The sequence below is a fragment of the Diadema setosum genome, chromosome 6 (assembly GCF_964275005.1).
Source record: "Diadema setosum chromosome 6, eeDiaSeto1, whole genome shotgun sequence".
Classification (NCBI taxonomy): Eukaryota; Metazoa; Echinodermata; class Echinoidea; order Diadematoida; family Diadematidae; genus Diadema; species Diadema setosum.
Window position 1 is genome coordinate 23,529,641 of NC_092690.1, and position 25,742 is coordinate 23,555,382.

Consider the following 25,742-nt stretch of genomic DNA (forward strand, 5'->3'; position numbering starts at 1 on the left):
CGTTTATCTGTATCATTTATCTTTTGCAAAGTCGAATGTTTATGTTTATGATGTAATTCCAAATTTATTATGTGTTATGTTTTGTTGGAAAAAGAAGAATGAAAAATAAATGAATTGAATTGAAAAAAAAAATGATATATTTCAAAATAACGTGGTAAGTCTTCCAACTCGGAATTAGAGCACGTTATTACAAGATTACCTATCTGTCTATCTATCTATCTATCTATCTATCTATCTTTCTATCTCTCTTGTCCTCCATTGAAATAATAATTATTCTTTAATTCCCAAGGAGAACTGGCTATGCAATTGAATAATGTATTCATTAAAGCTACGCATCGGCACTCCTTTTTTTTAACGTATATTGAGTCTTCCGATTTGGAATTAGAGCACGTTATTAAAAGATTAAAGATTACTACACATCGATCTATCTATCTATCTGTCTATTTGTCTGTCTACCTATCTCTCTCTCCCTCTTGTCCTACACTGAAATAATTCTTTACCTCCCAAGGAGAACAGGCACTGCAATTAGATAATGTATTCATTAAAGCTACACATCGGTATACTCGCCACTATTAGATAAGCAGTTTTCAGCAGCTATTTTTTTTGATACACTCTTTTTTATCAATCACGTACATCAAAAAAGCAAGGTTAACAAGGAAAACATTACTTTTTTGCTTTTGTATACAAGGTTGACTCTTAGATTTAAAAACGAGAACAAAAATTGAAACAACCAATTAAATGTTAAATTAAATTAAAAGAGGAGGAATGGGAGTTGCAACAAGAAAAACAAGATAAAATACACTCTTTTTTATCAATCACGTACATCAAAAAAGCAAGGTTAACAAGGAAAACATTACTTTTTTGCTTTTGTATACAAGGTTGACTCTTAGATTTAAAAACGAGAACAAAAATTGAAACAACCATGATAGTGGTGCTGTGCAGCAGTGAACATGGTTTTCATTTTGGGCTCTTGACAGATGTGTTTTAGTGCTCAAGATTTTACTCTTTCTTGGAAGAATTGAACATTTCAGTGGATATTCAGGGGTTTTCAGTACCTAGACAACCAGGATTGAGGAAAATTTATGCAGGATGACCAGTTGTTCAGCTTGATTTTATTGGATACTTTTCAACAACCTGTATGTATAATTGGCTATGCTGCTGTTACTACAGTCCCAGTCATTCCATTTTGTGTGAGGGTTGTGACTCCAACTGCCTAGCATGCAATGTGCTCTGGTGACTTGGTGTTTAATGTTGTGACCAGCTTTGTTATTGTTTGAATCATTATATGCATGGCTTATTGTATTGTATTTTGAGCTGACGTGTTGAATTCTTGGTTAGTTTTCAGCCATATTTGGTGGTGATTTTTGGCTGAATTTTGGGGCATTTAGGATCTACTGTCACAGTGTCAGTCAGTCTAGTCTCTCTGCTTCTGATTTGTGCTTGACCGAAGAAGTTTATTCAAGTTTCAATTAAGGATTGAGTAATAATTTGGTGATCAAATATGTCATCAGCTAAGGATGATTTGCGATATAGACCGCAAACGAGATCCTTATCAAGTAGTGCTGTTAATTCAGAGACTCAACCCAAAATCCTGAAAAGACCTGCTGACATGAAGGATGCTTCAACTGCTAGGACTTCGGGATCTTGCACGGATGCGGATAAGCCTGGCTTTTCTGGAAGTCCGGGTTCTATGTGTGGGGGAGCCTGTGAATTACAGCTCATCGGTGGGAATGACAGTATTGAATGTGAGCGATGTGAAAAATGGTTCTGTTTAAAGTGCAGTGCCCTGTCCTCTCAGGAATTTGGGTTATTCACTAAGGTGAATGCGGCTCACTGGTTCTGCCCATCATGCGAATCTAGGGCCCTGGAAGCCGTCAAAACGGACCAGATTGTTGAGGAACGGTGCAAGAAATTCCTTGGAGAAACACAGAGGAGACTTGAAAGACTGGAACAAATGAGTAGTGGTTGGTCTAAGGTGGAAGAGTTATGCAAGCGTCTGGAATCCGATATCAAAGAAATGAAGGTTGCACTGAAAGACAAGCAGAGAATGGAACCCAGTGATATTGCTCATGATGTCCTGGCCTCATCTGTCCAGTCAATCTTCCAAGATTGTGCTAAGGAAGAACGCGAAAAGGAAAAAAGAAAACATAACATAGTTGTGTATGGATTGGCAGAGTTTGAGTCAGAGGACGGTAAAGAGAGGCAGTACTACGACACAGCCTCTATCCGAGGGATGCTGGATTATCTTGAAATCGAAGAAGATGCAAAACGTGTTGCTAGGTTGGGAAGAAGGCAACTGGATTCGAGTAATACCAGTCCAAGACCAAGACCAGTGCTTGTGGAATTCTCAAACCCAGATTCCAGTGCTGAAGCAAGGAAGAAAGCTAGTAAGCTTCGTTTTGGACCAACTGACTACAAAGATCTCTATATCCAAGCTGACCTCACAAAGAAAGAACGTGCAGTAAGGAACGAACTTGTCAAGGAAATGAAAAGAAGGAAGAGCGAGGCTGACAACAACTGGATGATTCGTGGTGACAGATTGGTGAAGAGAAAGGATCCCTCAAATCAGCTAAACAAAAAAGGTAATCAGAAAGGCCCTCAGCCCTTTCAGGATGCCTAACATAGAAATCGACTCTGGAAACTCTTTACATGTAAATAGTAGTATTCGTGGAGGGCATTTGACTTGTATGTATAGCAATGTAGACTCTTTACCAAACAAGAAGTTAGAATTAGAAGCAAGAATTGCTGTACTAAACCCAGATGTCATTGCTCTAGTGGAGATACGTCCAAAGAACTTACTTCATTCAGTGGATGAATGTGAACTTATTATTAATGGATACAACATGTTTATGCCAGCAGAAAGTCAGAGAGGTGTTATATTGTACTGCAAAAAGAACTTACAGTCAAAACAAGTAGTTTTCAAAGACAGTGACTTCATGGAAAGCGTATGGTGTGTTATTTCATCAGGTTCAGAGTGTATTCTCTTTGGATGTGTTTACAGAAGCCCAAATAGTTCGGATGCAAACAATGAGGCTCTGTTGAAACTATTTTACGAGATAGAAAATTCATCTTATACTAACGTATTCATTGTTGGAGACTTTAATTTACCGAATGTAGATTGGAATATTCTATCCGTATCTGGAACTGGAAACAAATTTGCCAGGGACTTTGTGGAAGTTCTGCAGAATCTTTTTCTTTCGCAGCTAGTGGAAGAGCCCACTAGGATGAGAGACGGGCAGAAGTCCAACGTTCTAGATCTTGTCATAACGAACCAAGAGGATATGGTAGACTGTTTAGCAATATCACCACCGATTGGTAAAAGTGACCACATGGTGCTAGATTTTAGACTGCTTCTGCCTGGTGGTGTAACAAGCATCCCCGTAAAAGAACGCTTTGCATTCTTCAAAGAAGATTATGAGCGTATGAGGAAACATGTGAAAGATAATGATACATTTTCCGCAATGGTGCAGGACGATGATATCAACAGTGAAAATGATATTCTTGTTCATTGCTTGGAAGAGTTAACAGCTAAGTTTGTACCAAAGGTCAAAGCCAGGAATAATCAGCAACCACTATGGATGAATAACACTGTACGCCAAACAATCAAATGCAAGCATAAATCTTGGAACCGTTTTCAGAAGTCGAGAAGCGAGTCTGACAGAGCGTTATACAATAAAGCGAGAAATGAAGCAACTGAGAAAGTGAACCTTGCGAAGAAGTCATTTGAACATAAGTTGACCTCGCAAATAAAATCCAATCCGAAAAGTTTTTGGAGATATGTTCAGAGTAAAAACAAATTTCGGCACGGTATTGGTGACTTGGAGAAGCTGGACGGAACCATTGCTACCGTTGATGCTGATAAAGCAGAAACACTGAGCTCATTCTTTGCATCAGTCTTTACCAAGGAGGATGTAAGTTTTGTTCCATCCCTTGAACCTAGGATTTGTGACATGCAACTAGACACAGTCTGTTTGACTTACGAAAATGTCAAAAATGCTATCTTGAAATTGGACCAATCTAAATCTCCGGGACCTGACAATATTCACAATCGTATACTTCAAGAATTGGTGAATGAAATTTCCCAGCCACTTGCTCATCTGTTTAACAAATCTATGTTGGGTGGTGTGGTATGTGACTCGTGGAAGGAAGCCAACGTTACTCCAATTTTTTAAGAAAGGAGACAAAAAGAAGCCAGGAAATTATCGTCCAGTCAGCCTAACCAGTTCCCTTTCTAAGTTAATGGAGACCATTGTACGTGATGAAATTATCAAATACTTGAATGCGAACTCTCTCCTTACGGATGAGCAGTATGGATTTAGAGGAAGTAGATCGTGTGCAACACAGCTACTTAATGTGACTGAAACCTGGATGAAGGAGTTGGACATCCAGGGTAATATCGACTGCATCTACTTAGATTACAGCAAAGCCTTTGACAGTGTGCCACATGCTAGACTTCTGAACAAAGTAGAGGCGTACGGCATAACAGGGAATCTACATAAATGGATCAAATCTTTCCTGACTGGAAGAACCCAGCGGGTAGTTGTAAATGGTACCCCATCAAGTGCATCAGACGTTGTTAGCGGTGTACCTCAAGGAAGTGTATTGGGGCCAACATTGTTCTTGTTATATATAAATGACATTCCTGATATTATTTGTAACACTTCATCAGAAGTCAAGCTATTTGCAGATGATACGAAAATTTTCTCGCCAATTCGCTCTCCATTGGATGGTGAAAATCTACAAGCCGATCTGGCAAGACTCTTAAAATGGTCCCAACAGTGGCAACTACCATTTAATCAAGAGAAGTGCAAGGTCATCCACTATGGTCGAAGTAATCCTCGTTATAATTACTACATGTCAGACGAGAATACACCTATTCCTGCCGTCGAAATTGAGACAGACCTTGGCGTAATATTTGACAAACAATTGAAGTTTTCATATCATGTGGATAGTGTATGTGCTGCTGCAAATCGAAAGCTTGGGATCATCAATAGGACTTTTTTTCTAATTTGGACAGAACAGGCTTTATGCACTTATACAAAGCAATCGTCAGACCCGGGCTTGAGTACTGTTCAACTGTGTGGCATCCAGTGTTGAAAAAAGACATTACACAAATAGAAAAAGTGCAGCGTAGAGCAGCTCGCCAAATACAGATGCTACAACACCTGAGTTATGAGAAGAGATTACAACATCTCAAATTGCCATCTCTTGCCTACAGACGCCATAGAGCTGATATGATTCAGATGTACAAAATAATGCATGGCCTAGATGACCTTGATCCGGCACACTTCTTTGACCATCCAACTGATAGTAGAACCCGTGGCCATCGATATAGGATTGCCAAGAAGAGAGTTTACTCAAAGCTTAGACATGGATCCTTTTCTCAGAGATGTATTAACGAATGGAACAACCTCCCATCTGCTGTGGTGGAGAGTACATCAATTAACACTTTCAAGTCCAACTTGTCGAAATTCTGGTTGTTAAGAAAAGACCAATTTGACCCAGAAGAGTCCTTTGCCTGTCCATGTTCATCAACTGCTGTAGAGCGCCACTAGACTTGTGTCCTAATCTGGATTCTTCGTCCTGATGATAACGTCAACGAGAGGCAAATAAGTTATTAACTTTAAATGCCTACTTCCAAGGTATATTTCCAAGGTATAACCAATTAAATGTTAAATTAAATTAAAAGAGGAGGAATGGGAGTTGCAACAAGAGAAACAAGATAAAATGTCTACAACAAAGAAATATTAGAGAAGGGGTCATTGTTCTTTTAGTGTGATTGTTTATATTGCGTAGGAGTTGACTGCTAAACGAACACTTCTTGGGGTTTTTTTCCCAAGAATTATCAATTATGCACTTTCACTGAAAAAGGCTTACAAAGCTTCCTGCCGACAGACTTTATCGTTCCGCTGTTCCCATGGTAGTTGTTTTCTGCGCCTTATGACATTTTATCCTAATGATTTTTTTTTAATGATACTAATAAATCATGGTGTTCCGTTACTAACAGAGTAACAGTGCATTATACCGTTGTATTATTGAGATAATGTACACACTTACATTATCATTATTATGCTGTCAAGCGGCCATCTTTTGTATACAGCCACTTCCCATTATACTTGGGAAGAAATGATGTGTTTAATATCATGCATCATACCATGCATGGCAACGACTGTGTTGACCCTATGGGCAATTTTTCACTGCGTATTCCGGTCAGTGTAAACACTGACTGCCTGCATTTTAATCGTTACTACTCATTCTACAAGAGTTCGCATCTCGCATAACGGCTTCTGCAAAACGAAATTGATATTCCGAATTAAAACCCGAAATAAAAGAGGATATTGATATTCCGAATTAAAACCCGAAATAAAAGAGGACTACAGTGCATTGTGATAGCATTCATTCCTCGTGCATGACTGCATGTGCACTGCAAATGAAACCAATGAATGAAAATGTAATTTGCTGTCATGACACGTCAATTAAATACAAAACCTATCGATTGCAAATAATTTCCCATAATGTGTCAATAAATGATTATGTATCGTTATTATTAATATCTCTATTGATACCAATATCATGATTTTCATTATTTGATTTATTATGTGTGTGTGTGTGTCTGTCTGTCTGTGTGTACGTGAAGAGAAGAACAAAGCATAGAGAATACAGGGGGCTAAACAAGACTACGGTCTTCCTGAATCTAGGATAGGATTTTATGTCAATGCCTCTTTTTCATAAATATTCTTTGACGTTAGCCGAACAGAGTGCCTGTGGCATGGATTTTACTGATTTGTGCTGCAGTGTAGATGAAGAGAAATCGCAAAATTACATGACCAAAAATCTTCCGGCCTGTGTAAGGTGAGGCACCGACAGTGATGAGAAAATGCAATCATTTCTTTAAATTGTCAACCATTTGCTGAAAGGTTTCACAAAAAGAAAACTCATACAATAAATTATAGAGTGTCACGTTTGTTTATTTGATCTTACTTGGTCGAATTTTGCAAGGGACAAGAAGTTCTCGACAGGTACTTTACCATGTGAGTTCTCTCTGGGTAGAAGTGCGTGTATGTGTGTATGTTTGTGTGTGTTCGCGCGCGCGCATGTGCGTGTGCGTGTGTGTGTGTGTGTGTGTGTGTGTGTGTGTGTGTGTATGTATGTATGTACGTGAGGTTGTATTGGAAGTATTTTCTGATCGGACTAGCATCATAAAGTTCTTTGTACTTTAATGTTATCTGTCACGAATAAATGACTCGGTTGCTCAAAACATAGGCTAGAACTGTTTGAGGAAATCTTTTGGTGAAACTCCCGTGAACTTGTCCGTTTTCTCACTAAAGTGCAAAGGGAATACGCGGTATGTTTTCATACGCAAACAATTATTGCATGAGATGAAGTACTTTTTTTTTGTCGCTGATGGAAACATCGAAGGATAACGCTGCGTATACCATGTCCTTGTTTGATGCAAATTCCAGACATCGATTAATCAACACATTATGTTGTCTTTCCACAACCTGAACCTCGACTCATTCCCTGCAAACCGATCCCGTTATACCGTTTTCGACCCCATCTGTCACGTCTTTTATCCACCCCACCCCTACTTTGATAACCCCTCCCCCTTTCTATTGAATTCCTTTTAACCCAACCACCGTCACCACCCCCCCCCCCCCCGCATACACTTGATTCTCCCATCTCCCTCCCAACTTTGTCAGACCAGTTTAAGGGACGAATCATTATCGGCTCCACGGCTTTTACCGAGCCGATAAGCAACAGCAAGTGCGCCAATGTGGTCGCGATCTCCGACACCAACATGCCGGGATCGATGTACAGAAACTGTACGAACGCCCCGAAGTCTACGCCTCCAGGTAGGTACCAGCAGATCGCCCGATTCTCCGGCGGTCGTCCCCCAATGCAAACCCCCTTAACCCCTAGTCTGGTTTTTCACGATTTATTCTAATGAGAGTGACATTAAATCAGAAACTGTGGGAACTATACTAGAGACAAATAGATGCACAAAACAAACCGACAAAGATGAGTAAAGAAAGCCATTAACATGATACACCTTTAGATAATGCAGCTATAATGGTAATATAAAAATCGAGGTTCTTTTCTAAGAAGAAAAATGAAAGCTAATAATATGACAAGCCCTATCCACTTCATTCTCGATTTCTCTGAAATGTATACCGTGGGGAAAAAATATCATCGAAACCTAAAAGCATTCTAAAATTCAAAGAATTCATGAGAATGTCTCAAACATTCCGTAATTATATGTATGTTTATTGTTCTGTTTTATGTTTGTGTACTAGCATGTGGTTACTATTTGGCTGACAATGAAAACAAAGGCATGTAGAATAGTGCATCTATGCAACTAAAATATTCTTGTCGCTCTTGCAGAGGTGCATATTTCCTCCTTTGAAGTGACAAAAAGGAGGCTGCGACTACATCCCCCAATTTACATATCCGGCGTGTGCTGTCTTTGTGCTGTGTGGGGTGAACTCTTAGATGCTTAGATAATCAAATACGAACTCTTGCATATTGCACGCAAACAGACAAAAAAAAAAAAACTTTTTATTTTTTGGCATCATAAAAATAGAGAGACCATCGTCGTGTTTTATTTGTTATTGAGTGAGTTTTGGATCGTTAGCTCTTGTCAAGTGTGTGCATTTTATAACTACGAAGGGCATGTTTATGAAACCATATATATATATATATATATATATATATATATATATATATATATAGTGTGTGTGTGTGTGTGTGTGTGTGTGATATTTTTGTTTTTGTTTTCACGTACCATAGAAGGACATCGGTTGCAGTAACGCAGTGCATGTTCATGATTGTCTTTATTTCTTTTCTTTTTTTTATAAATGACAGCATAACAATTTAGCAAATGCTATCTATGACCGAGGTTTTTCATTTCGGTTTTTTTTTTGTGTGTGCTCAAGTGTGCTTTAGCACTGTTTAGAATACTTTCCACTGATGAACAAGAGCTTGTCTTTCATGTTTTAGTAACTATGGTCATGATGATTCAGTCGACAAAATCTTTTATTGTATCTTTCCACCCATTCGAGCACATAAAACGCTTTGTTTTGATTCAAACTTGTCAGTGATAAAAGGAGACAAAAATGCCGTAACTATGAAATTTTTACTCACAATCCGTTTGAAATTTATTTCTCACTACTTAAACACCATCCATCAAAATATCATCAATATAACTTTCGGATCTATTCAAGGATCATTATCATTTTGAATAGATTTTGAATCTTTGAACAGATTTTTAGATTTTTTTTTTTTCAATTCCGAAAGAATCTTTCAACTTTCAACTTTATTTTTTTTTTCGTTTCCATTAAATAAACAGCGAAAATTATATACAGTGTATTAACAGAACATATTTGTAATAATTTCAAAAACGTAAATTAACGAAATCTTGAAGAGCATTCCTACTTTTGCAAAGTATACATGGTCCTTCTGTTGTCTCATTCTTTAACAAACTTTCATTTTGAGGTGTATGAGGAGATAAATTGGAATTGTTCATCACACAAACAAATAAGCTAAATGAAAAAGAAACATCTGGTCATTTAGAATCTGTCACCACATTGATTGGGGTTTGAGGTTGCAAACTTCTTTTCAAGGTGAATCTTATCGTAGGTGATTATTGCGAGATCCGGTAATGAATTTTAAATTGCATAAACAGATACATTGTGAGAAACAATTAAATGCGAACATCATTTCCGACCTCTAGGTCAAGGGCAAGTTCCGCTGTTATACATCACACAAACAACAACGTATTTGTACGTCATAACTTTCTTTTGATAATATTGAAATACCTGATATATGAAATTTTGATAGAAAAAAAAAGAATTTACACATTTTCCTTTAACTTTGTTCAGCAAAGATGGTTAAAATCATACAAGTTTCATAATATGTTTATATAGATATAATTATGTATTCTGTATTTTTTTTTTAAAGAAGGTCTCTGAAACTTACCGCATAACCGTTATGGCAAAACAACTAATTTAACTGTTATCTTTCATAACTTTCTTTCGATGATATGAAAATGCGCGATATATGAATTTTTGGTAGAAAAGTACTTCTACAGATTTTTTTTTTTTTAAACTCCGCCCAGCAAAGATGAAAAAAAAAAGATAAAAGTTTCATATGTCTATATAGATATGTATCATATAATTATATTCTATAAAGAAGGTTTCTGAAAATTGCCGCATAACCGTTGTGGCAAAACAATTTAACTGTTTACCTATCGTAACTTTCTTTTTTATGATATTAAAATGTCTGATATAATTATATTAATGTTTGATAGAAAAACATAGAAAATTTAAGTTCTCTCAGCGAAGATGATCGATATTATGTAAGTTTTATATGTACTATGTATATATATGTTGTATATAAATATAATTGATATATCTTATAAAGAATGTTTCTGAACCTGGCCGCATAAATATTATGGCAAAACAATTAATTGTACCGTTCATCTATCATAACTTTCTTTTTCTGATATTAAAATGTTCGATATTTATGAATTTTTTATTTCAAAAAAATCACAGAAATGTTCTTTAACTTTGCTCAGCACATGTGATTAAAATCATATAAGTTTCATGATATGTTTTTATGGACATAATGTATTATATATTCTATTTTATAAAGGAGGTTTCTGAAACAGGCCACATGGCCGCTATGGCAAAACAATTAACTTAACCGTGCCTCTCAGTGTTGTTCGCTGCTCTGTATCCATGTGTTTGTTCGATATGTTAAACAGGAAACCATTATACCGGGAATGGTTACCCCTTGGGGGTCTTCAATTGTCGATTAGATCGAATGGAAGGCGCCACCAACACGCCCGTTACAAATGATCCTCTCTCAAACATTGATGACTCACTTAAAGTCATCGTATGTAAACAAATTTGAAGATATTCAAATTTAACCGTAAAACTAGCTCAAAAAGAGGATTCAACAAACAGATAATGCCAGTCTTCATATGCCTTGGCCAGACACTGTAATCTAAGTTGATCGTATAATGAGAGTACCAAGTAATTGAGAGGAATATGGCAAAGGTGTCCTACTAGTATGTCCTGGCTTTCAGTACACAGGAACGGAAGCACTGCCTGACTGTATTTTGCAACGAAGGCCAAGGAAAGGAAAGATACACTTAAATTTTGGAGTGTCCCCGGAGTGCTATAGCGGGCCCAGTTTCCCATACATTGTTAACTCCCGCCACCATTTTCCATAGTTACTAAACATGACGGAAAAAGAGAGAAGGTTAGAGAGAGGGGGATGGAGGAAAAAGGGAGATAACTCTCTCTGGAGTTAGCCGTGCATCTTTCGCCCCACACCGGATCTTCACCTTCAAGAGCCTGTGAATTATGCATGCGAAGAGGTTAATACGTTTGACGGTTCTTGCACTTTCGCCGCGGAAGCGTCAAATTCATTACGTCGAGTTGCGTCTGTAATTAATGCTTCGGGTGAAGAAGTAGAAAATGTGTTGCCTAGTTAACTGACAAAAATGTTTTACTTACTTTTGAATGATATCAACGCCAAACTCAGCAATGCAGAAATACGATTATATATGCCAGGCACGTCTTTGTCAGAGAATGATGCAAATGTAGCGATATTTTGTGACACCTGACTTTCGAAATTTGTCATAAAACCTTGGTACATGCATTTGAAATTTCTTAATACCATAATTTTTTTAATTCATTTCTTATAATTTTTGTGTCCTACTTGAACACTGAAGCAACCTCATAACTTAGTAGCAGTAGTTTTACTTTTTTACATAATTATTTGATTTAATTTGACATGTGAATTTGATATTCTGTTCCACAGCACCATAAATATTTTTTTTTTTTTTGGTAGAATAAGCGCTTCACGTGAGTCTACCTTTTATTATAATTTTTATTATCATCATCATTTTTAGAATAACTATTATTATTATTATTATTATTATTATTATTATCATCATTATTATTATTATTATTATTATTATTATTATTATTATTATTATTATCATTATTACTTAATGACGCATATTATTAGAATATATTTGAACTGACCCGTGACAATACCATTTCGGATGTGTATATGTCTTACATTGTTTCAATAGCTCTTCTTCGCTCCAGTGAATATGAAAGAAAAAGTTGACAAAACTCAACTTTACCATTAAAAGGAGCTTCAGGTTCCCACTTTGTGCCCTTGCCCTTACCGCGAGGGGCAATTCTAATGAAGGCGATGATTGTTTCTTAACAAACTCAAACAAACTGGCAGGTCTCATGGTCACAGATGGAAATGAGCACCCTCCTCTTCCTACGTCAATACGTGACCGGTGATTTTTTTATTTTTAATTATTATTTCAATCCCCCTTTCCAGATACATGGAGGGCATGATAAAAATGCGAATAATAATGACTTTGACTTGGACATTTTTGCTTCGATGGTTTTTGTTTAGAATATTTTGTTAAGCTTCCTCCACGACGGTTTGGGGGAAGTTATATGATTTCTGTGAACATCCTTCCTCGTTGCAACATCCAAGGTAATTAATCTGCAATGGATTGCGAAGACAGAATACGGATACTTCAGGGGAAAGGGTCCCCAAATAAAAACGTGGCTTGAGTGAATACATTGTACAACTATATTTGTAGACCACATCAATAAGAATTTTGGGAAAATTTGATAATCCATTCCAAAGTTATGACTTTTTAAAGTTTTAGTGCCGCTACAGCTGGATGAGAAGGCTACAACAGTTTGTGACAGTTTGTAGAACGGCGATATAGAAAAGATATTAAGAAATTTTTACAAAAATTAGATTTTTTTTTTAATGAAAAGTATTTATTCCTTTGACTTGTTGTTGACATAATGTATTAAGGGTAATATCATTCCACCTGCTTTCTAAAAGAGGTAAGACAATTGCTCTTTTGGTATACAGGGTGGAAAAATGAACTTTTGTAAAATTCTCTTTATATTTTCTTTATGTCGTTCTGCAGTACTGTCATCATCTGTTGTAGTATCCTTTAGAATTAATTTTGAGCCGATTTTCCAATTTTCCTTAAAATTTTGCTGATGTGCTCTGCTGATATTGCTGCATTCACTTAATCCACGTATTTATTTGTGTAATGTAATGACATTGTGTAATGTCATTTGGGCAAAACATGGCCACTCGGAAATCTGCTCAGCAATACTACACCGAAGGACGAATACTTTCACTTTTCGTCATTGAAACTGGATCTCTTTGTGGGGGAAAATGTCATGGTAATGGATATTTTGCCTACATAACGTAACTTTGCCCAAGGTTTGCCATTGTAACTGATATAGTTTATAAGTAGAGTTTATTTTCAGGTTTATTCCGGTTCCTGTGCCGGTTCACGGTCTCAGTTACGAGCACTCAAACAATAAGTACGGATAATGCAACGGTATCATTTAGAGTACGCACCATACATCTCAATAACTACAAGTATCACTGAAAGTTTAGAAATTGTGTGATAAGGAAAGCACGAGATATTACATTTTGAAGGTTGTCGAAAGCGCAGGTGTTTGGTAATGATAAGATCTTGTCGTCAAACTTGTGCAAAGCGCGTATACACGTATCAACTAAGTAGGCCCTACGGGTGCACGTCACGAGATCGATACCCACGAGGGACGAGTCATACAGCCCACGAGTCGTACAGAGCATGAGTCATACAGCCCGCGAGTTATACAGCCAACGAGTCATACAGCCCATGAGTTTGACGCTAAGCAAACATGGCCCACGAGGGGGTAAATCTCGAACTCGTCGGCTGCTGGATGTGTTACCTATAAAAAAAATGTTGAACTCGTGGGCGCTATTTGCGTCGTGTCAAATCGTGGGCTGTTTGATTCGTGGGCTGAATGACTCCTGGGTGTCGGTCTCGTGGGATGACCCCGGTCCTACGAATGGCAATACAATTATGGTCGCCTGATCTTGAATATAAATAGCTGAATGTAAAACGGTTGCATCATGAATTTGTAAGAGGGAATGAAAACGAGTAGGAGAAAATCGATGAAAAAGGGCAAAATGTGCTATGTATACGAGAGAGGAAGCATTTTTTTATTTGAGTTGCATGATATTCATACGAATATCGTCTTGCTGGGCGTTGAGATTGTTGTTATTCAAGATGATATTCCAGTACTCCCTTGTGGACCATATATTCTTGGCAACATTAGATACCCGCCTGCAAAACAACATGTTTACAATTCGGTGTATATCAGTGATAATAGGCTACCCGTTAATCTGTTGATATGACTTACACAGTGACCAAAAAACAAATGTTCTGATTCTTTGATCGCCCATCAGGGTATACTTGTTGTCATGCCATAATTATGTGTTTAAGCAACAAACAAATGTGAGTCAATGCTGATGAACCACGCCATTCATTCACATAAGAGCAGGAAATGAAACGAAACCAATATCCTGTCTGTATATACCTTCCGGGCACTTCCGGGGCAGCACTGTACAGTGGATCTACTTATGGGTTCTTATATTTTCAGCGCCGTTTAAGTAATTGCAAATGATAATACACCCTTGCTTACTGACTATATTAATGTCCAGCCCTAGATTGTTTGCATGACAAGAATACCAACAACCCCGAAAAAGAAGGGGTTTTGTTTATGTTAGATTAAACGCAATGATGATCTCCCTGAAATTATAGATAATTGAATGTGGGCGTTGTTTATAGGAAGGACACATTTTCTTTTGATAAAGGGACAGTGTTACCGACGTCGTATCTTCCAAGAAAGAGGTGCTGGTAGTTGGATGATAGGAACGCAGCATAACAGTTGCAGCATGACAGGTGCCCCTTAATGATGTCATTTTGGGCGCTGTTCATCTTGAATGTGGACGTTACTTACTGCGTTCATTATTTTTCTCAGCACCAAATATCATGAGCATGATTGCATAACACTGACCAGATCAACTCCAACCAAAAACTGCCAGTATTACTTCTCCAAGAAAGTGATCTTGAAGATGCAATACTGGAATAATGTGATTTAATTACTTAAAAAAAAAAAAAAATCACTGTAAAAGTTTTGAAGTGACACAAGGTGTACTAATTATAAGAATAATAAAAGACCCAATAGTTTTTTCGAAGAGATAAAAACAAAATCAACTTTTTGTGTAATTCGTGAAAGAGATAATAGTTTTGCAGGTTTTGATTTCTTTTCTTTTTTCATAACTCTTTTGAATTACCCTTGAAGGGCACGTACCCTGTAAGGGAAGGATTTTACCATAACTACATTTATTTAAACTAATTGACAGTCTTTTTACATATTTTGGTAAGTGTGTCCAAAGGGAGATATGCATTACCTATACTTGCAGCACTTTTTATATATGAATTGTTAAATTTTGTTAAGAGAATCTTTTGATGATTTCTTCTTCCGACTCGAGGTTTATCGTGTTTGTTACTTTTATACAAGATTTATTGCTTCAGAAATAAAAATATGACGACTTTTCAAATTTGTGAAAACATAGCTCTCCTCACGCAAAAAACAATGCACAAATTTCACCGAGAAATCCAACTGACCGCCCAGCAAATTGGTATTACGTCGAGACCACATTGTGAGTACAATCTCCGCTACTTCTATTGACGCGATAGAGACGCTTTTGGCTTTTTTTCCCTACCTGATCTTCTGTCTTTCCATCTTTTCGAACAGAGTCGAAATTGATTTCCTTTATACAAGTCGAGAAATAAATCTTATACTGACACTGAAAAAGATACGTTAAAGGCAAATAATTTGACTAACGAAAGCAATTGAATGGCAATATGTTCAAACCTCATTCATTTTTTATTTGTTCTTTTTTATTGTTTAGTTAATTTTCTTTTGCATGCTTGGTGTTTGTGTGCTCTCATTTCCCTTTCCTTTGCGTTTCTGAAGTGATTTCGAAGAAGACAAAAAAAAACCTCTTTTCGCTCTGCATGAAAAACACATTTTAAAATCTGATTATCTGCACGATAAGTTTGCTGTTTATATTTGAATTCTGAACTTCACCAGAATTTTCAATATTTGATCATTACCTCTTTGTTTTGCACCTTTTACCCCCTCAAACACTTGTCAAAACACATAAATCTCCACAGCCCCAATAATTCGTCGTTACTCGGGTAAGATGTCCATAAACTTCAAAGAAGTGTCTTATTATGAGTTACTGACGTACAACGTGTTGACCGTGCCTCATTTTACTCTCGCATATCTTCTGCTCGGACGCAATTTTGTTCAAAATGCCTCTTTCTTATCAAATTTGCATTCTTTGACGTGTATGCAAGAAGATGTTGTATTACATTGTGAATTAGACTGAAATATAACTGTGATTTTAAAAAGAGGATTTAGGTTAGCCGTTAAGCGTGAATTAGACCTCTAGATTCCGCAGACTAAAGCATCTCCAACTGCATTCCTCAGCAAGCTCTTTATCTTTTTTTTTCTTTCTCTCTCTCTCTCACATTGCAACTGTAATTTGTTTAGGAATCACAGGTTGTGCTCTAAGTTATTTAGCATGAAAACTATTACAATCTTCAGTATTCAGTATGATGTTTTGCATTATACAGAAATGCTATATTTTGTAGCATAGTCTCTATTTGCAGTAGTCTGAATGATTTTCTATATACACTCTGCATGCAGTGAATTGCAATGTCTTTCTTAGGTAAGGGTAGATTAAGTTAAAGCGTACAATAGTAATAATAATAGTAATGATACTAAAATAATACAATACTTGTATTTTTTTTCCAAATCCATTCTTGAGTACATTTAAACAACGTGAAAGTAAATCCTTTCAAAATGCCCATCTGGACAACACGGGTTTTATAAATAGCTGAAGTTGATTTGGCACTGATCTAAAAATGATTCATCTAAAATCACCTCTAATAAAATAAACTAGTCTCAAATATCGGTGAATTCCTGGTAAGTATCACAAAAGACTCATTTTATAATGTATGCAGAAGTTGGTCCCCTAATCTTTACTTATTCTGGTTTCTTGTTCATCTTCGATCGGAACATATCATTCGAACTACCGTTGCTGTTGTGTCATGGAATAGTACTCCTTTTCTTTTAAAGCACGATCTCGTCCCAAAGTTAGAAGTAATCGACTTTGTAATAGGTACTGTATAGAACATTTACTTTCTGAGCCGCCACTTTGTGATATCTAGGTGAATACTCAATGGAAGAGAAGTGATTACAAACGGAAAGTTACAAAAAGAAATGAGTATTGATATCCGCAAAAAGAGAAAAGAATATATATATATCGGTGAATTAGGTTTCTGGATGTATGATAAGAGTAACAGCATCAATCATCTTGACAGAAAAGGAGACATGACGAAAAAAAAAATCAATTTTATTTTTGATTTGTTGTCACTCTGGTCCACACTATGTGGTAATGAAATTTATCTAAGACTGTCAACGACTGTTGCACAGTTGCATCCGACAAACTCTGTCTCTTTGTGTTGCTCCAAAGTCTTAAAAGACTTACCCCATATATTTGGAACATAAAATCCCGTTTAGGTAGATTAAGATGACCCTGGCGTCCTGATGTGACATGTGCGTTTATGAGTGTAAATGCGTTTAGAATAGCCATACATTGGTTTACAAATACCGAGATCAGAGATACAAAAATTACTGCGCTCTTTGATATGTAGTTTGTGCGTGTAGAATGTGTCAATATCAGCAACATAAAAGGAACATTATACGCAGAGAAATTTCTGATACATTTTCGCGACTATCTCCAATTCTCTGCTTTCATACGTAACCAGGACACCATTTTGAAAGTGTAACAAGCTCAAAATACCGGTTCGCTTTCAAAGGTTTGTTAATGGCAAGCGGTGATCAATAATTTGATACATACGACCAATCAACGGCTAGGTGACAAGATATCAGAGGTGATAAATATAGATACAGCACAGGGGACCAACGGTAGACTCTGCGACGCCATGGCCTAACGCTAGAAAAGTGTGCATCCCCCCTTTTTTTCCCCTCCCTACTTTTTTTTTTCCCGCAGCTCCCGGAATGCCGTACTTCATCACGCACAACGTCCAGGTCATGATACGGGTCAACGAAGGGGCCAACGCCCTCCTGAAGTGCCGAGTAGCCGACGTGGGGGATAATCCTGTAATTTGGTACAAGCACAACAAAGGAAGAAGTAAGACAGTTGGCATAATATGCGTACTTTCTTCATCATATTATAGGCAATTCCATATCTCTCCCAGTTTTTCTGTCTGTTCGTCTGTTTTTGTCTGTCTGTCTTTCTCTCTGCTCAACTTTTTTTTTTTCACAAGGCAGTGTAATCAATCAAACTTTAGGAAATGTTTCCATCAGAGCGATTCGTCAATCGCAATGTTAGATACAGGCTTTTGTGGACATTACAGATTCATAATGATTATCTTTCTCGAGGAAGTGATCATGGCCTTTAACTTCCATAATGTTTTATAATCCATCGGACCCTTCATAACCTATCCCATACTCACACCCTACCGTGACAACAAAGAAGAACATGTACAACCTATATAACACAATTGTACCTGTTTGAGCGGATATCTGTAAAAGGCGTGTGGCCTTGCTTTCCTTCTTTTCCTCTTAAGAGAGGCATTTTGTGTTCTTCGGCTGCCCTTATTTCTTCCCCAAAGAGAAGAAGATAAAAAGTATCTCAACACAAAAAAGATAAAATGTGAAAACTCAATCATTTTACGACCACAAGAGGTACAATCCCGATTTCCTCATGTCATATCGATTTGACGATATAATAAAGAGAATCTTTATAATCAACGTGCAGCATTTCCATGTATTTTTTCCGTAATACTTCGCATTGTGTTTTAGTTATGTTTTTTGACGTCAAATATATAAGTGAACTATATTTGTTATACTTCTTTGTTTATGCTGTATTTCTTTTAAAGATGGGGTTAAACTTGAATTGAATTGAATTGAATTGAATTGAATTGAATTGAATTGAATTGAATTGAATTGAATTGAATTGAATTGAATTGAATTGTATTGAACTGAATTGAATCTTGGGACAGTAGGCATATCCATATTAAGAAAGGTAACATCAGAAAAATTATTGGGATATTACAATCTCCTTTGAAGCTATTTAGTCTCAAGTTGATGATGTGATCACGACTTAAACAACTTCTGCTTTTTCTTGATATCTAACAATCTTAATGGAAGAGGACAGTATTAAGGAAGAACTGCCTGTAAACTGCAGTATTCAGCGTATTTCGCATGTTCGTAATACAGCCTATGACCATTCCTGATAAAAATCTAGGTCAGTGTTTGTTATGGCGCCCAAATCAAACACTTAAATCAGTCAATGGTAATGTCTTGTATTTATTATCGACAATGTGTTTGATGTACTTCCGCATACTTTCAGGAAGAGTTCTTTCAGTGGGGGATCAGCTGCTCGACCCATCCGGGCGAATTTTCAAAGATGGAGACTTCTTCAACTCGAGCTTCGATCTGAGGCTAATCAACGTGCAGCGATCGGATGAGGACATGTACACGTGCACAATCAACACAAGTCCAAGCCCGACAGAGCTGAACTTCACGCTCAATGTATCGTGTAAGTGCACGCTCGCATAATATTCATAACCCGACTCTCGTTACGCATGATTTGGCCAACCGGCACGGACTCGTGAGGTGAAGGTAGGGCGGACTGGGTGTGAATGTTTGCATGCGTAGCTGTCCGCCGCATGTTTTATTGTGTGCGCGATATCTGTAAGTGATATTTCTGTTTGGTCCAATGTATATTCATTGACTTCGTAATAGATATCTGAGCGGTTTGCAAGTGTTGATAGACCCAAATATAAATCTTCTAGTGAAGTGTGGCGCCTTCGGGAAAACACTGGTTTCATATCTACCTTAGATGAAGTCATGTCTATACTACACGCAACGTATAGCATATAGGGGATATTGCCTCCGCCCACAGACAAAAGACAAAACAATCGTGTCCTTATTTTCTGGATGAATTATTCGTGACAATCGTGTAGTCACAGCGTATATCGAGATTTAAATAATGGGTGCAGTTTGACAGACATTTTAAACATTTTAGATCGCTACTCACAATGAATATGGCGAACATTGATGGCTTAAGAAGTGCCAGTGCTATCACAAGTTACCAAGGTATAAACGGAGTGTTGTGAGGCCCACCAAAACCCACCACAATCCCATTGCTCTCAACTGGCTGACGACTATTGTATGTTATAATTTCAGTGTATAAAAGTGACCATCTATATCTGAGAAAAAAAAAACAGACTCAAACGCATTTAATTACATAAGTGTGTATTATGACAATATACATTGTGTATACAGTATTTTGTATATGCATGATTACGCATTAGCTGGTTCAGGAAATACAGTAATGCATGCAACACGATACTGTATTATTACATAAACGTTTGATATATCATATATACAGTATGTGTAACAACTGCATATATAAACACTATTTATATAGAAGATAGCAGAAAGATAGAGGGAGAGCGAGGTAAAAAACCCCCCTGCGAATCATAATTTACCCTCGTTGCATACTTTATGTACGCTGACAACAAACGACATGCGGCGTGTGGGTATAAAGCTGACGTCACAAAGTCGCCCCCGTCTCAGTTGCCTCGTTCGGGGCAGGCCTTTAATGAACTTCACCCTTAACACCTCCGTGGGGACTACTTTTTGTCAGGGATGCCCCATTTGATGCTAGAACCGATACCCAGTGAATATCACCTTTGTGAAACCATCTCAGATAAGTCAGCCTAATACTGACAGCCTCGGTGAAATCTGCAGAAAGGTAGTTGTGTGACCGCTGCTATATGGCAAGAAAAAACGGAAGCAAAAGAAGGCAAGTTACATGGGCGAAAATCATTGTATTTATTGCTAATATTCTGTCAAATCTGTCAAAGTCATCATTTGAAGACTAAACAAACAAAAAGAATATTCATGATTATAATTTCGGTGAAGTGATCTAGTCCAAGCTCCAGTATAGAATGTAATTCCAATTCATGCGAGAAAAAAAAATACACATAATATTTAATCCAGACCTGAAAACTAATGATGATGAAATATATCAGGTTATGAACATCATTGTATATTACAAATTCGTCGGCTTTTCAAATTCACTGAATTGCGTTAAATGTCCATGGTAAACAAGTAAATGAGACAGAAAACTGCTACCTTCAGACGTTTTAATATCATAGAAAAATGTTAACGACAGAAGCATTCCAATGGCAATTTCACCAGATAAAAACCACTAAAAAAAAAAGATAAATGAATGAAGTTGACCTCCTGAGTGAACCTCCGGGCGTTTTTGTTTTCCAAATCGCAGGGTCTATTAGTGTGATGCCTCCATCGTAGCTGTAATTGGTATATCCATATAGGCAAAAGAACGTCAAACAAAAGGCACGTACTTTCCCTATGATACCCCCCCCCCACCCACCCACCTTTCAAAGGCAAATTCACGTTCGTTGCGTGCCAAGTGTTCTGGAACGGACTTCTGATTATATTGATATCTCCAAGGCTGACCGTTGTCTTTCGTCAGTCAGTGAATGAGCCCTGCGTATGAGAAGGTTGTTATAGTAGACTAATGCTAATTGCACGCCCCGGCTGATCTTGGTTGAGTTCCACTGACGCTTAATAGTAATTACGCAAAAGCACAAAAACTGTATTATAGTACTTCATACGACGTAATGGTAATCAACAATTAGAGGCTTGTGTAGATTGTAAGTATATACATTTATATATGTTTACATTATACGTATTATGTATATAATAGCCAATAAAGGCATATACCCAATTATATATAATAGAGAGAGAGAGAGAGGGAGAGAGATTGACCAACTATATCCCATACAGGCCTTCACACGAGAATCATTCTTCACAGGTTGAGTTTAACGCTCGAAATGACAGTATCCTTTACATGATTCCGTTTAAACGCACATTTACTTTCTATTCCATTCAAACCCATTATAACGTATTGAAATAAGAAGTGCGATCTTTAAAAGCTCATTATGCTTGTGATATTGTATAGGATAGGAAATCCTACACACACACACACACACACACACATACCCACACACAGAGAGAGAGAGAGAGAGAGAGAGAGAGAGAGAGAGACAGGTTTAAGAGGCGATTTTCCTGTAGGGCTTGTGATGTGATTGATCAGGTCAACTCTACAACACTTTGGTGCTCCCGATGTCTTCTCACAGATGCCAGCTTTCTTTATAAATTGGATATTTGGAAGGATAAAGTCAGGTATGATAAGTATCAGATTCTATTAAGTTGGTCTTTTTTTAGACTATCTAATGCTGTCACAAGTTTGTGTTCTCGGATCTCCATCCACGAGGCATTTTAGAAAGCGTGCTTGAAAACCTTGAAAGTACTATTTTTTGCCAATAGAATTTGCATCTTGCATTTTAAGCACGTTAAGTGTGATGGGTTATGAACATTCAATTTTACATGAGTTCAAGAATTCTCACCTTCACTACAAGCATTAGAATTAAATGCAGTCTTTTTGTGCGGTTTATGATGTCAGCTATCATTGTACGAAATCATATAATAATAGGGGTGTTTATGATGCAATTTACCACTCAGTCTGAGTGCTCAAATGGCATCATCACGATTATACGCAGGGCTCGACACTAACGGTGGCCCGGGGCCACCAAAAATAAAAGTTAGTGTGGAACCCTGTTATACGTATATATATATATATATATATATATATATATATATATATATACGATGAAGACAAACAAATTGACATAATGCATTAGAATCCAACTTCATTTATTTGTAAACCAAATTTTCGACCCTTGCACGGATCTTCCTCAGGGACTTCATTTATTTGTAAACCAAATTTTCGACCCTTGCACGGATCTTCCTCAGGGTAACCCTGAGGAAGATCCGTGCAAGGGTCGAAAATTTGGTTTACAAATAAATGAAGTTGGATTCTAATGCATTATGTCAATTTGTTTGTCTTCATCGTCTTCATGCTCTTATTCCAACACGCGGATAATAATACCATTATATATATATATATATATATATATATATATATATATATACATATATAATATACATACATAATAACATAATGATTATATGATTATATGTATGTTGATTATAAAATGCGTGTGTGTGTACAAATATTCCCAATAAAAGTTAAATGTATTATGATAAACATAATATATGTAATAACATATGTAGTATATGTTGTATATATATATATATATATGTATATATATATATATATATATATATATATACATATATATATATATATATATGCGTAGGTGTTCTGTACAAAAACGTAAACAAACAAGAAAAAGCAAGGAGAAAACGAAGCGGAAAATTGTGGAGAGTCTAGAGTTGAATGAGAAGAACTGACAGGCAGAAGCAGCCTAATATGGCGCCGTCAATATCTATCCCTGTTGGTTACACCTGCCGTACCTATCCAGCGTCAACAAAACACGACGTGCTGTATCTAGGACAATTACGCTCTTGTTGTCTCTTTACGAGCGTCATGCATTTGGTCTCGACGTGCTTTTAGCTCCTCGCGCATCCATTACAGTATTATGCAACTCTCTTGGTACAAAATAAAACTAAAAAGAATAAAGGTATAAGAAACGAGAGAATTATAACCGAGGGAGTACGCTCTACAACGAGTAATTTAATCGTTTATGATCTCTTCAAGGGTTGGGAGACGCACTTGGCGTTGGTTCTTTTGATCTTATATTAAAGCATTACATCCAAAGTGATCTAGTAATAGTGAAAGCGGGCACAACTTTTAAGTTAAGTTCGTTGTAACGCTATATCTATAGCCTGTATACATCAACTTCTTGCCAACGTTAGATATATTGTATGTAACACACGCGCCTTTGTTTCTTTAACTAGTAGATGTTTAATATGTGCATGTAAATATGCATAAATAAATGGATAAAACACAGCCCTGATTACCCAGAATAAAACTTGCATCCGTACTTGTCCTCCGTATTCTCTACATGTGTATTGCCCATAAATGATTATCTGCCCAATGATAATTTATGTATAATTTGTGTTGGATATCAAAATTAATTATCAAAATGTGCATAGCGTCATGGAAAATCGTGTTTCATGCCTCAGTTAAGTATATATTAAATGCGTTAGACTTCAGTGAACTTAGATACAGTCCGCGCCATTTTAAGCCCGTGAACATACCTGCAAATTTTTACGTAATTATCAAGGCTTAACTTCATTCTAATGTTTTATCAAATCATTTCATTTCCCTTATGTTTTGTTTTCTTACTTTTAAGTCACAGTATATACGTGGTATTTGACACTCTTTGTTGAACCTTCGAACTTTTACATAATCATCATGATTTGATTTTATTATCGATGTTTTATCAAATGATTGAATTTCCTATGCTTTTCTTTATTTTCATCAGGCCACCAAACTTCATTATCGGGCCACTAAAAAAAAAGGAAGAAAAAAAATCAATTTGATGATTTGGGTAGTCCGAACGGGCCACCGAACGAAAAAGTTAATGTCGCGTCTTGTCGTAAAAAAAAAAAAAAAAAATATATATATATATATATATATATATATATATATATATATATATATATTGTGTGTGTGTGTGTGTGTGTGGGTGTGTGTGTTTTTAAATGACTGGCATTGACAATCATACGGATTCATATGAATTATCAACATATTACGTGTATGCGATAATGGCATTGCAAAACATGCTGTTGTGTAGAAGTCTGGAATTTATATCTAATTTAATCTAGTTTAGTCGGAATCTAGCCTAAATCTAGTGTAAATAATTAAGTGTATATATTTCCTTGCGGTTCAGATCCGGCACTGGTCAGCAGCATTCTTCCCGATCAAGCCCCCTTCCGGCTGCCGGCGGAGCCGAACAAGGTCTTCTTCAACGAGTCGTCAAACGCCACACTGACCTGCCGAAGCAACGGGTCGCCACGCCCCACTGTCACTTGGTGGAAAAGGGACAGACCTACCAGGAACTCCAGAGTTTCCTCGCTTGTCAGGGCGATCGGTGAGTCATCTATCCGACTCCTGCTTAATTTCAGCAGTTTAATTCAATTCAATTATTTTTCTAATATCAATTAGAAGTCATTCAATTCAGTTCATTTATTTTCATTCGGCATAAATCAGAAATCACATCATAGGCATACATTCAACTGTACAAAGGATAAATGATAGTTTAACAAATGAAGATAATACATGCTTACCGGCAAAATACAAAGTTAAGTTTTGAGAAAAAAAAAGAAAAAAAAAAGCATGCTTGTATACTGTGAACCACTCACTTATGTAACATCTTACAATCCACAGTTATTATATTTTGTGATATCTCGTTCAAAGCATGTGTACCCATCCGTACTTCTATTTTAGTCATCAACCTTCATTCGTGCTTTGTATCATTAATCCACCAGTCGTTTAATTATGTTAATTGTTTTAACTGTTATGTTTTAATACTTATGAACATTTTTTTTTGCAGTATAATGTATATAATGTACTATGCATAATCACATCTGCAATACAGTAATGTTATAACATTTTACTTAAAGAATTTATTAAGTCATTGTAAGTAGAGGAACTATGTATAAAAGCCAAAAGCCACAATTTTTAAAATGCAAACTTATAAGATGCAGTCCATCTAGGGTTTGACCTTTGACAGGCCAATGGCCTTTTGTCATTCCCACACATCTGCTGCAGTTATTACTGTTTTACTGTGTTTATACCTCACTGTAACTGTCCTTGTACTGTTTATGCCTTGT

The 25,742-nt window shown here is 36.8% G+C and overlaps 1 protein-coding gene across 1 annotated transcript in view; it reads left to right on the top strand.

Moving 5' to 3' along the window:
* Positions 1–1,501: 1,501 nt before the first annotated feature.
* The window catches only part of LOC140229652 (uncharacterized), a 48,089-nt gene continuing 23,848 nt past the window's right edge, over positions 1,502–25,742 (top strand). The window contains exons 1-7 of the mRNA XM_072309895.1: positions 1,502–2,542; positions 3,204–3,420; positions 7,701–7,853; positions 16,082–16,105; positions 17,989–18,129; positions 19,354–19,542; positions 24,800–25,000. Of these exons, the coding sequence (XP_072165996.1) occupies positions 1,502–2,542; positions 3,204–3,420; positions 7,701–7,853; positions 16,082–16,105; positions 17,989–18,129; positions 19,354–19,542; positions 24,800–25,000 (1,966 nt within the window). The remainder of the gene's footprint in view (positions 2,543–3,203; positions 3,421–7,700; positions 7,854–16,081; positions 16,106–17,988; positions 18,130–19,353; positions 19,543–24,799; positions 25,001–25,742) is intronic.